A 12,765-nucleotide genomic window follows, 5' to 3' on the forward strand; every position below is an offset into this window, starting at 1 on the left:
GTATTCATTACAGCCATGGTCCCTGGGACCATTGTGGATTGCCTCCCCAGCACCTGTGACCTTTGGCAGACTTGCTGCTAAACATGCCTCTGAACTCCATTCATGGTCGGCTGCAGGATTCTGAATGAGCTGCAATTCAGTGCCATCACTTCGCTTTTACTTGCTCTACAGTTAATGGCGGTAAGGGAACACTATTAACAGATTATAGTTATCTGAGCTTCCATTAAGTGAGAGAAAGTACCCTATTTAAATATAAATACGCAATGCAACTATTGGTCCTATGTTTTTGTTTCCCTCTTCCTTCAGGGAAGTAACTGGTCTCCACTTGACAATGGTCACGTGATTGAAATGAGGTGCTCTCTGTTTGGAGAACTATAGGAACAGACCTGTGCCCCGTCACTCCTTGATGCACATCTTGCAGCATTCTTGAGTGGTCTTCGAACAAGATATTGATTGGGTTAGAGGCCTTGGGGAAGAAATGTTAACGAGCATCAAACACTTTGCATCCTTCACGAAAGGCACGTAGCATAGCAGCACAGGCTCAAGTAATTCTTTTTGTGCGAGTAAGGGTACTGACAATTCAAATCATATCCAGAAAATTATTTTGTTCGTTTTTCAATTGGTTTGCTTTAACGGGTGTTAAAAGATGCTGCACACAAACCGCTCCCTCTGGTTGGAAGCACACTGACATTCTGGCAGCTCACTGAAGCACCAAAATGTTCATAGAATCATAGAAACTTACAGCACAGGAGGCCGCCATTCGTTGCTGGTGCTGGCTCTTTGAAAAAGCACTTATGTTTAGTCCCACATCACTGCTTTTTGTCCGTAACCCTAAGTTCCTCATCCTCAAGTACTTGTCAAACTCCCTTTTAAAGTTATTTAGGAAATCAGCTTCCACCACCTTTTCAGGTAGAGCGTTCCAGATCCCGAAAACTGTGAGAAAACAATTCTCATCTCCCCTCTAGATCTTTTGCTAATGATTTTAAATCTATGACCTCTGGTTATTGATCCACTCGCCAGAGGGAAGAGTTTTTCTCTATCTACACTATCTAAACCTCTGATCATCTTGAAAACCTCTATTAGGTCACCTCTTAACCATCTCTGTTCCAAGGAGAACAGTCCTAACCTTTCCAACCTCTCCTCATAACTGAAGTCCTTTAACCCTGGTAAAACTCCTCTGTACCCCGTCTAAGGCCTTTACATCTTTCCTGAAGTCTGGAGCCAAGAATTGTCCACAATACTCCAGCTGAGGCCTAACCATAGAATTACATAGAATATACAGCACAGAAACAGGCCATTCGGCCCAGCCAGTCCATGCCGGCGTTAATGCATCACTTGAGCCTCCTCCCACCATTCCTCATCAGCATAACCCTCTATTCCCTTCTCTCTCATATGCTTATCTAGCTTCCCCTTAAATGCATCTATACTATTCGCCTCAACTACTCCGTGTGTCAGTGAGTTCCACATTCTCACCACTCTCTGGGTAAAGAAGTTTCTTCTGAATTCCCTATTTGATTTACACAACATAAGATGTAGGAGCCGGAGTAGGTCATTTGGCCCCTCGAGCCTGCTCCGCCATTCAATAAGATCACGGCAGATCTGATCTTGGCCTCAACTCCACTTCCCTGCCTGCTCCCCATAACCCTCGACTCCTTTACCATTCAAAAATCTGTCTATCTCCACCTTAAATATATTCAATGACCCAGCCTCCACAGCTCTCTGGGGAAGAGAATTCCAAAGATTCACGACCATCAAAGAAATTCCTTCTCATTTCCGTTTTAAATGGGTGCCCACTTATTCTGAAATTATGCCCCCTAGTCCTCGATTCCCCCATGAGGGGAAACATCCTCTCTACATCTACTCTGTCAAGCCCCTTCAGAATCTTGTATGTTTCAATAAGATCCCCTCTCATTCTTCTAAACTCCAATGAGTATAGGCCCAACCTTTCTTCATAAGACAACCCCTTCATCTCCGGAATCAACCTCGTGAACCTTCTCTGAGCTGCCTCCAATGCAACTATATCCTTCCTTAAATAAAGGAGACCAAAAACTGTACACAGTACTCCAGGTGTGGTCTCACCAACACCCTGTACAGTTGTAACAGGACTTCCCTACTTTTATACTCCATTCCCTTTGCAATAAAGGCCAACATTCCATTTGCCTTCCTAATTACTTCCTGTACGCTAACTTTTGTGATTCATGTACAAGGACCCCCAGATCCCTCTGTCCTTAGCATTTTGTAATCTCTCCTTATTTAAATAATAATTTGCTTTTTTATTTTTCCTACCAAAGTGGATACCCTCACATTTTCCCACATTATACTCCATCTGCCAGATTTTTGCCCACTCATTTAGCCTATCTATATCCCTTTGGAGATTCTTTGCGTCCGCCACACAATTTGTTTTCCCACCTATCTTTGTATCAGCAGCAAATTTGGCTACATTACACTCGGTCCCTTCATCCAAGTCATTAATATAGATTGTAAATAGTTGAGGCCCCAGCACTGATCCCTGTGGCACCCCACTAGATACAGTTTGCCAACCTGAAAATGACCCATTTATCCCGACTCTTTGTTTTCTGTTAGTTAGCCAATCCTCTATCCATGCTAATATATTACCCCCAACCCTGTGAGCTCTTATCTTGTGCAGTAACCTTTTATGTGGCACCTTATCGAATGCCTGCTGGAAATCCAAATACACAACATCTACTGGTTCCTCTTTATCCACTCTGCTCGTAACATCCTCAAAGAACTCCAGCAAATTTGTCAAACCCTTTCATAAAACGATGCTGATTCTGCTTGACTATATTTTGATTTTCTAAATGTCCTGCTACCACTTCCTTTATGATGGACTCCAGCATTTTCCCAATGACAGATGTTAGGCTAACTGGTCTATAGTTGCTTGCTTTCTGTCTCCCTCCTTTCTTAAATAGGGGCGTTACATTTGCGGCTTTCCAGTCCACTGGGACCTCTCCAGAATCCAGGGAATTTTGTTAGATTACAACCAATGCATCCACTATCTCTGCAGCCACCTCTTTTAAGACCCTAGAATGCATGCCATCGGGTCCAGGGGACTTATCCACCTTTAGTCCCATTAGTTTGCTTAGTACTTTTTCCTCTAGTAATAGTGGTTGTTTTAAGTCCCCCCCCCCCTATCCCAATAGCCCCTTGACTATCCATTACTGGGATGCTTTTAGTGTCTTCTACTGTGAAGACCGATACAAAATATTTGTTCAAAGTCTCTGCCATTTCCCTGTTTCCCATTATTAATTCCCCAGACTCATCCTCTAGGGGACCAACATTTACTTTAGCTACTCTTCCTTTTTATATACCTGTAGAAGCTCTTACTGTCTGTTTTTATATTTCTTGCTAGCTTACTCTCATAAGCCATCTTCTCTCTCTATCATTTTTTTATTCGTCCTTTGCTGGTTTTTAAAAAAAATTCCCAATCCTCTGGCCACTATTCTTCGCAACATTGTATGCCTTTGTTTTCAATTTGATACCATCCTTCACTTCCTTAGTTAGCCATGGATGGTTCATCCTTCTCAAGAGTCTTTCTTACTCACTGGAATATATCTTTGCTGAGAGTTATGAAATATCTCCTTAAATGTTTGCCACTGTTTTTCTACAGTCTTACCTTGTAATATATTTTCCCAGTCCACTTTAACCAAGTATGCCTTCATACCTTTGTAATTACCTTTATTTAAGTTCAGGAAACTAGTTTGAGACCTAGCTTTCTTGGTGACTATCTTATATTGATGGTCTCTTAATTTGCTCTTCCCCACAAGTGGAAACACTCTCTGTGTCTACTCTATCAAAACCTTTCATAATTTTAAAGACCTCTATTAGGTCCCCCCTCAGCCTTCTCTTTTCAAGAGAAAAGAGACACAGCCTGTTCATCCTTTCCTGACAGGTATAACCTCATAGTTCTGGTATCATCCTTGTAAGTCTTTTTTAAACCCTCTCCAGACCTCTATATCCTTTTTGCAATATGGCGACTAGAACTGTACATAGTACTCCAGGTGTGGTCTAACCAAGGGTCGTTACAAGTTTAGCATAACTTCTGTACTTTTCAATTCTATCACTCTAGAAAAAAACCCTAGTACTTGGGTTGCTTTTGTTATGGCCTTACTGACCTGCATCACAACTTTCAGTGATTTGTGTATTTGTACTCCCAGATCACTTTGCTCCTCTACCCCATTGAGATTCTTAGTTTCCAAGTAATATGTGCCCTCCTTATTCTTACCAAAATATAATATCTCACACTTATCCATGTTGAAATTAATTTGCCAATTATATGCCCATTCTGCATGTTTATTAATGCCTTCTTGTAATTTGTTGCAGTCCTCCTCAGCGTTGACTAGCCTTCCCAATTTGGTGTCCTCCGCAAATTTAGAAATCTTATTTTTGATTCCAAAGTCGTAAATCGGTAATATAAATTGTGAACAACAGTGGTCCCAGCACTGATCCTTGTGGAACCCCACTTCCCACCTTCTGCCAATCTGAATAACTACCCATTTACCCCTACTCTCTGCTTTCTGTCTTGCAGCCAGTTAGCTATCCATTCTGCTACTTGTCCCGACTCTGCATGCTCTGACTTTATTCGTTAGTCTATTATGTGGTATCTTATCGAAGGTCTTTTGGAAATCTAGATATATTACATCTATTGAATTACCCTTGTCTACTCTGTTACTTCTTCAAATAATTCAATGAGGTTGTTTTTTTTTTTTTTTATTCGCTCATGGGAAGTGGGCGTCACTGGCAAGGCCAGCATTTATTGCCCATCCCTAATTGCCCTCGAGAAGGTGGTGGTGAGCCGCCTTCTTGAACCGCTGCAGTCCATGTGGTGAAGGTACTCCCACAGTGCTGTTCGGTAGGAAGTTCCGGGATTCTGACCCAGCGATGATGAAGGATCGGCGATATATTTCCAAGTCAGGATGGTGTATGACTTGTAGGGGAACTTGGAGATGGTGGTGTTCTCATGTGCCTGCTGCCCTTGTCCTTCTCGGTGGAAGAGGTTGCCGGTTTGGGAGGCGCTGCCGAAGAAGCCTTGGCGAGTTGCTGCAGTGCATCTTGTAGATGGTACATACTGCAGCCACGGTGGAGGGAGTGAATGTGTAAGGTGGTGGATGGGGTGCCAATCAAGAGGGCTGCTTTGTCCTGGATGGTGTCGAGCATCTTAAGTGTTGTTGGAGCTGCACTCATCCAAGCAAGTGGAGAGTATTCCATCACACTCCTGACTAGTGCCTTGTAGATGGTGGAAAGGCTTTAGGGAGTCAGGAGGTGAGACACTCTGACCTGCTCTTGTTGCCACAGTATTTATGTGGCTGGTCCAGTTAAGTTTCTGGTCAATGGTAACCCTCGGGATGTTGATGGTGGGGGATTCGGCGTTGGTAATGCTGTTGAATATCAAGGGGCGGTGGTTAGACTCTCGCTTGTTGGAGATAGTCATTGCCTAGCACTTGTGTGGCGCGAATGTTACCTGCCACTTATCAGCCCAAGCCTGAACGTCGTCCAGGTCCTGTTGCATGCAGGCATGGACTGCTTCATTATCTGAGGAGTTGTGAATGGCACTCAATACTGCAGTCATCAGCGAACATCCCCATTTCTGACCATATGTTGGAGGGAAGGTCATTGATGAAGCAGCTGAAGATGGTTGGGCCTAGGACACTGCCCTGAGGAATTCCTGCAGCGATGTCCAGGGGCTGTGATGATTGACCTCCAACCACAACAACCATTTTCCTTTGTGCTAGGTATGACTCCAGCCAGTGGAGAGTCCCCTGATTCCCATTGACTTCAGTTTTACTAGGGCTCCTTGATGCCACACTCTGTCAAATGCTGCCTTGATGTCAAAAGGCAGTCACTCTCACCTCACCTCTGGAATTCAGCTCCTTTGTCTATGTTTGGACCAAGGCTGCAATGAGGTCAGGAGCCAAATGGTCCTGATGGAATCCAAACTGTGCATTAGTGAGCAGGTTATTGGTGAGTAAGTGCCATTTGATAGTACTGTCAACGACATCTTCCATCACTTTGCTGCTGATGATTGAGAGTAGACTGATGGGGCAGTAATTGGCCGGATTGGATTTGTCCTGCTTTTTGTGGACGCGACATAGCTGGGCAGTTTTCCACATTATCGGATAGATGCCAGTGTTGTAGCTGTATTGGAACATCTGGTCAAGCAAAACTTTCCCTTTTGAAATCTTGGTTTCTAGATGTTTTACTATTTTCTCGATAAGTAGGGATTCCATTATTTTTCCTACTACCGATGTTAAGCTGACTGGTCTATAAGTTCCTGGACATGTTCTATCTCCTTTCTTAAATATAGGTATAACGTTCACTATCCACCAGTTATTTGGCACTACATCTTTTTCTAGCTACTAATTAAATGTGTAATAGTACCTCTGCTATCTCTTCCCGAGATTCTTTTAAAATGCGCAATTTATAAAGTTCTAGCATGATCTCTTTGCTTTTATATTATATGCCTCTATTTATAAACCCAAGTAACCCATATGCTTTTTTAACCACCTTATCAACTTGCCCTGCCACCTTTTAAGGATTTATGTACATGAACACCAAGGTCTCTCTGCTGAAGGGAAAATCGGTTTTAAAAATCCCTAACAAGAACTTTAATGATGGCTAAACCACATTAACTGCAAGCTGAGAAACAGGCATATAGAGGAACATTAACAGGCATTATCTGTCAGACAAAGGCAGCTGGTAACCAAGAAGAAATCTTGGGTTGCTGTGGAATCAGAAGAACTGACTGGTACAGTTTTGAGATAAGAAACCACTGAGCATCAGCAAGTAACAAGCATTATGAGGTGACCCCACTAAGCTGTGAACCAACCATGAATAATAAGGGGTATAGGGATGCCTGAAGGAATCAATCATTGAGATGTGCATGTGAAAATCACACAGGAAGTGTGGACACAAAGAATATAAGAACTCAACACCTGCTACTGCACTCCAGTCGGCTGGGACAGATGGGTCTTAGTCTAATGGAAAGAAGACATCTAAAGATTCAACAGACTTTGAGTGATTGTCGGTCTGGCCAACCGGGGCACTTGAAGACGCCAGGACAGGTCTTGTTGTGTTTTCTTATTTAATCCGTGTATTAGTGGTTAAATAAAGATAATCTCAGAGATAGTGTGTCCGTGTGTTTCTGTTAAGGCAGATTCAAGTCCACGAACCCCACTTTAACATCCACTCTAGGAGGTGTGATAGGATAAGTCCTACACTGCTAATTTACACTTTTCAAAATCGTGCCATTTATAGTATACTGTCTTTCCATATTAGTCCTCGCAAAGTGTATCACTTCACACTTCTCCGCATTGAATTCCATGCTTCTGCCCACTTCACCATCCTGTCTATGTCATTCTGAAGTCTACAACTATCCTCATCACTACCTACCATGTTGCCAAGTTTCGTATCATCTGAAAACTTTATAATACTGCTCCCGAGTTTAGGTTTTTATAAAAATTGGAGTAATGGACCCAAAACTGACACTTGTGGAACACTATTGCAAACCACCTCCCAGTCTGAAAAACATCCATCCACCACCACCCTCTGCTTCCTGCCACTGGCCAATTCCGTATCCATACCACCACTTTCCCCTTAATTCCATGGGCTTCGATCTTCTTAACAAGCCTCCTGTGTGGCACTTTGTCGAATGCCTCGCAAAAGTTCATATCTGCAACATCTATTACACTACCTTGATCAACCTTCTATGTTACATCAAAGAATTCAATCAAGTTAGTCAGACATAATTTGCCTTTAACAAATGCCTTGATTAACCCATGCCTTTCCAAATGAAAGTTTATTTTGTCCCCGATAATGGTTTCCAATAACTTCTCCACCATCGAGATTAGGTTGACTGGCCTGTAGTTTCCCCTTTCTTGAATAGTGGTATAACATTAGCAACCCTCCAGTCCTCCGGCACTACTCCTGTATCCAATGAGGATTGAAAGATTGTGACCAATGCCTCTGCTATTTCTACCTTCGGTTCTTTCAGCAACCTAGGATGTATTCCATCTGGACCAGGTGACTAACCAACTTTCAGTAATGCTAATCTTTTAGTAAGTCTTCTCTATTTATTACTATCCATAACTTCCCTCTCCTCTTTTAGTGTAACCTTCACATCATCCTTTTTGAAGACAGATGCAAAGTACTCATTTAATACTTTTGCCATGTCCTCTGCCTCGACATGAAGATTTCCCTTTGGATCCTTAATAGGCCAAACTTTTTCACTAGCAAGCTTACACTTTATATGTTTACAAAAAGTTTTAGGGTTCAATTTAATGTTGCCTGCTAATGTTTTCTTGTAACCTCTGTCTCTTGTATTAACCTTTTCAATTTCCTCCTGTACTTTCCATAATCTTCCTAGTTCTTACCTGAATATGCCTAGTTTTTACCTGAACTATCTCTTCCCTGAATGCCTTCCATTGCTGTGTTACTACTTTACCTTTTTCCAATCGACCGGTGCTAGGTCCCTTCTTAAATCACTGAAATTAGCTCTTCCCCATTGAGCATTTTTACCTTTGATATTTTCTGGTCTCTTTCTATAATTACTCTAAACCGAATTATGTTGTGGTCCCTGTAAGCGAGATGATCTCCTACTGTAATACACACAACTTGCCCTACTTCATTTCTCAGAACCAGATCTAACACTGCGTCCTTCCTTGTTGGACTGGAGACATATTGATCGAGAAAGTTGTGCCAACAATACTAGAATTAGCACTAAAAGTTACATCAATGGCCAACATGATGCATTTTACTTACAGCAGACACAGTTTGTTCAGTCAATCAAATAAACTGGTCAAATCATTTCTGCCCAAACCAAAAATGTTAACAGATGTATACATTTCTTTGGTTTGTACTAACAAATAAAGTGTATGCGAGTTGTGATTGCTGAATGTAGTGAGATGGAGACAGCATAAAGTCCCAGGTTGAATAATTCCTGGCAAATCTCCTTCTTTTCCAGTCTGTATAATCGCACACCGACGGTCATTTCCCACTCACAGGTTTGGTGAGAATAGAATTGGGCTTGGCTGTGGTGCCCCCTATGATTGAATAGTCAGTAGATGCTCATTGTCTAGGCTCCTGGATGAGGAATGGGCATGAGAAAATGGCAGCAAGGTGTCAATGCATTCAGGTGGAGGCGGTGACAAGGGTGGACAAAAAAGAAAAAAAATCGGCAAAAATCTAAAATATATTGAATATATGAAATAACTCATTATTCTCAGAAATCACGTTTTGCCTGGATCACTGCCCCCCAAGCCACCCCCCAAACTCTCTCTTCCTCCCCCACCTCTGCCTGTTTCCAACTCCCTTTCGATTCTCACGTGTCTCACTTGGCTCCCTAACCCATCCAATCCTATTCACCAGTCAAGCTATTCTCCTGTTGTCAGCCCAGGTTTGTCTCTTAACAAGCCCACTCCCTCCCTTTGCTCCACCCTTGGCATCCTCCACCATGCCCACAGCACTGCTAGTCACAGGCTCTGCCACTGTAGCAATCCCAATAGCCTCATACCATGCTCCTGGTGATCATCTGCCCAGATCATTGGCAGGGGTTAATCGCATCACTTCCCGCTGCCACCCCCCAAACTTCCTTAGTGTGTCATTAACTGCCAACCCACTATCACACTCCAGAACATTCACTCCGTCACAAGACAGCCCCTCACCACCATGATCTCTTCATGGATGAATCAATTGACATCCTGGCACTGACAGAAACCAGTCGTACAGTTGGTGACTCCTTCTCCCTCATCAAAGACTCCCCACCAGGGTGCATGTTTTACCATATGCCCCACACAAATCACAATGGTGAGGCTATAAGTTCCATCTCAGGATCTCTCCTTACTCCTAGGGTACTTTTTTCTCATTCAAGCACTTCACACATCCATCCCTTCCTATCTTTCAATGAAAATTCTTGTTGTCTAATGACCCTAGTTCCTTGGCAATTTCTTTGCAGCGATCTCCTTCAGGCAGTGCACTGCGCAATTCTAGACTTCAACTTCCACCTTAATTCCCCTTCTCCCTCTTCCTTGATTTCTGTCTTTCGGTCCTCTCACAACCTCACCCTTCAGATCAATTCCCCCACTGCTACGCATGGCTTGCCCTTTGATCTTGCCAACTCAAATGGCATCACAACCTCTGAAGTCTTGATATGATCATCTCTGGCCACTTCATCATCTCCCTTACCATCCACATCTCCCTGTTCCACTATTCTTCTCCCTGGAAAAATCTGTCCCCATCTCCCTGCCCCGATTCACACTCTCAACTCCCAAGCCTTCCTCCTTGGAGCTTCAACACATCATCACACCACTGCTCCATTTGATATCCTTGTCCCTACCAAGTCACTCACCACCTTACAGCCCTTGTTCACCCTAGTACAACGTTCATCTTTCCACATTTATGTCAAAGGGTCATAGACCTAAGCCCATCTGGTGCACAACTAGTCTAGCTGGAATTCCTGGAAACTCAGTTACTTTTCCTGGCCCCAGTGCTCACCGACATTGTTAATGTTCACTCTGTCTAGGCACCATCTCTCTTCCTTTCAAATCAACGCCACTCCTTCCACAAAAAAGCTTGACCCATGTCCTTGAACATACCATCATCTCGAAGCTGTGTGATCACCTCTCCCACAACTCCCTTCAGCCTGGTTTCGATTGTGCCCAAAGCACCAAGACCATTCTGATCAAATGCACCAATGAAATCCTTTGACTGCGACCATGCTGCTTTAACCTTCCTTGACCACTCCGCAGCATTCAACACTGTCTAATGTACAGTCCTCCTCCAGCTTTCCTCCATGGTCCACTGCAGTGAAACCCTTGTGTCGTTCCACTCCTACCTGTCACAACACAGCTAGTGCATTTCCAGTAATGCTTTCCCCATGGTCACCTCCAGATCCATGATTGGGCCCTTCCTCTTTCTCAACTACATGCTGCTCTTCAGTGGCACATCCATCGACTAAAGATAATCTCCACCTCTCCCTTAGACCACCTCCATGCTGTTGGACTGCCTCTCTGACACCAAGTTGTGGATGAGGCATAATTTCCAAATTTTCAACATTGGGAAGACCAAAGCTTTTGTCAAAAAACTCCAAACCCTTGCCTCTATCAACCTCTTCCTGGCTGCTCGCTCTGGCTGATCCAGATGCACATAACCTCAGCATTCCCTTTGACCTAGAGTTGAGCTTCAAACCCTATATCCTATCCACTGCCACCCCTGCAACATTATATTACCCATCCCCAACTCATCTCCAGTACCACAGAAACCCTAACCTATACCTTTTTCACCTCTAGACTTGATTTCTCCAATGTCCTTCCAATCGCCACAAACTACAAATCACCCAATTTCTGCTGCCTGTATCCTGTCCTGCAGTAAGCTCCACTCACCCATCTTCCTAATCCTCAATGACCGACATTAGCTCCCTGGCCCCTAACAGATCAAACTTAAAATCTTGACCTTGTCTAAAAAACGCTTCACGGCTCCACTCCTATAACTGTGCAACTTCATGTCCCCCCTTGCACCTTCCGGTCCACTGACTCTGGCTCCTTGTTCATCCTCCCCTCCACTTTTGGTGGAAGAGCCTTCAGCTGCCTTGACCCTATTCTTTGGAACCCCCTCTCCACACCCTCCACCTCCATCCCCACCTTTAGACTGTTACAAAGCTCATCTCTGCGACCAAGTTTTTGGTCACTTCGCCAGACCCTCACAAAGGTTTGATGCCTGCTCCTCTTCTCATGTGAACCACCTTGAGACATTTCTCTACATTAAAGATAACATATAAATGTACAACATCTTTGTTTTAAAAAAGGACTTGTGTCTAAAAGCTTAAGGCTTTACCTGTGTGCTAGCACTTGGTCTCAGGACGGTGGTTCCTCCACTGGGGTCCAACACTTCCACTCTGCTGCTTACCAGGCCAAAGCACTGCGACGCCTCTTGGTAACAGATTCTCCTGCACAACAAGATTAAGAAACGCTAACAAAGCACAAACTAAGGTAAAGCAAATTTCATTGCAACCCTTACAAACAGTATATCATGCATAAGACATTGCCCTAAATTTAATGAACAAAATATACTAGCAATGTGATGCCATTTCCATTGACATTTTCTGTCACTCCTACCTTTACTATCCTTTCTTCTACATCACTTTCTCCCCAATGCTCAGTACACCCAATGCAGAATTAAAATTAAATTCAGTTCACTTTTTAATCAAAGAAACTAAAGATTAGACACTGTGAAGCGTGGGCAATCTAAATTCAGTTGCCATTGGTGACATAAATTTTCCCGATTCAGTATTAAAATGGTACTATCATTTAGAGGCCACAGGTCGGACAAGCACATTGTTGGAGTAGAGGGAGTTAAATAAATTGTACCTAACCCGGGAGTGCTTGATGCGGAGACTGCGCCCGAAATTGAAAGTATTCTATTCCACAGCACTAAAAACCCTCATGATGCCAAGCACAAAAATTCACACTCAAGTCATTAAAAAAATTGTAAATGAGGTCCAGCAATGAGTTTACGACAGATATGAAGCCCCTCACTGCTAGTTGCATTCATAAACACTAAGTTTTGTTCTGATACATTACATAAGCACTCAACTGAATTACTGTCTTGCAACTGGTTGCCAGTTACCCATCATCCTATACTGCACAAGCATCAAAACCCATGATTCTTGCTCATCCTTCTGATTAGACAGGCCACCCTCAATTACAGCCTGCTGGACTCCACAACAACAACCAGCAGCATTTATATAGTGCCTTT

General features: G+C 43.3%; 1 protein-coding gene across 1 annotated transcript in view; it reads right to left on the reverse strand.

Annotated features, from left to right (window-relative positions):
• ddb1 (damage-specific DNA binding protein 1) overlaps nucleotides 1–12,765 on the reverse strand; it is a 95,241-nt gene that overhangs the window by 31,421 nt on the left and 51,055 nt on the right. Inside the window, exon 18 of the mRNA XM_086007727.1 lies at nucleotides 11,845–11,956. Coding sequence (XP_085863853.1) covers nucleotides 11,845–11,956 — 112 coding nt within the window. The remainder of the gene's footprint in view (nucleotides 1–11,844; nucleotides 11,957–12,765) is intronic.

This window comes from Somniosus microcephalus, chromosome 15 (genome assembly GCF_052327205.1).
Source record: "Somniosus microcephalus isolate GS21.2 chromosome 15, FLI_Smic_1.0, whole genome shotgun sequence".
NCBI classification, from domain to species: Eukaryota; Metazoa; Chordata; class Chondrichthyes; order Squaliformes; family Somniosidae; genus Somniosus; species Somniosus microcephalus.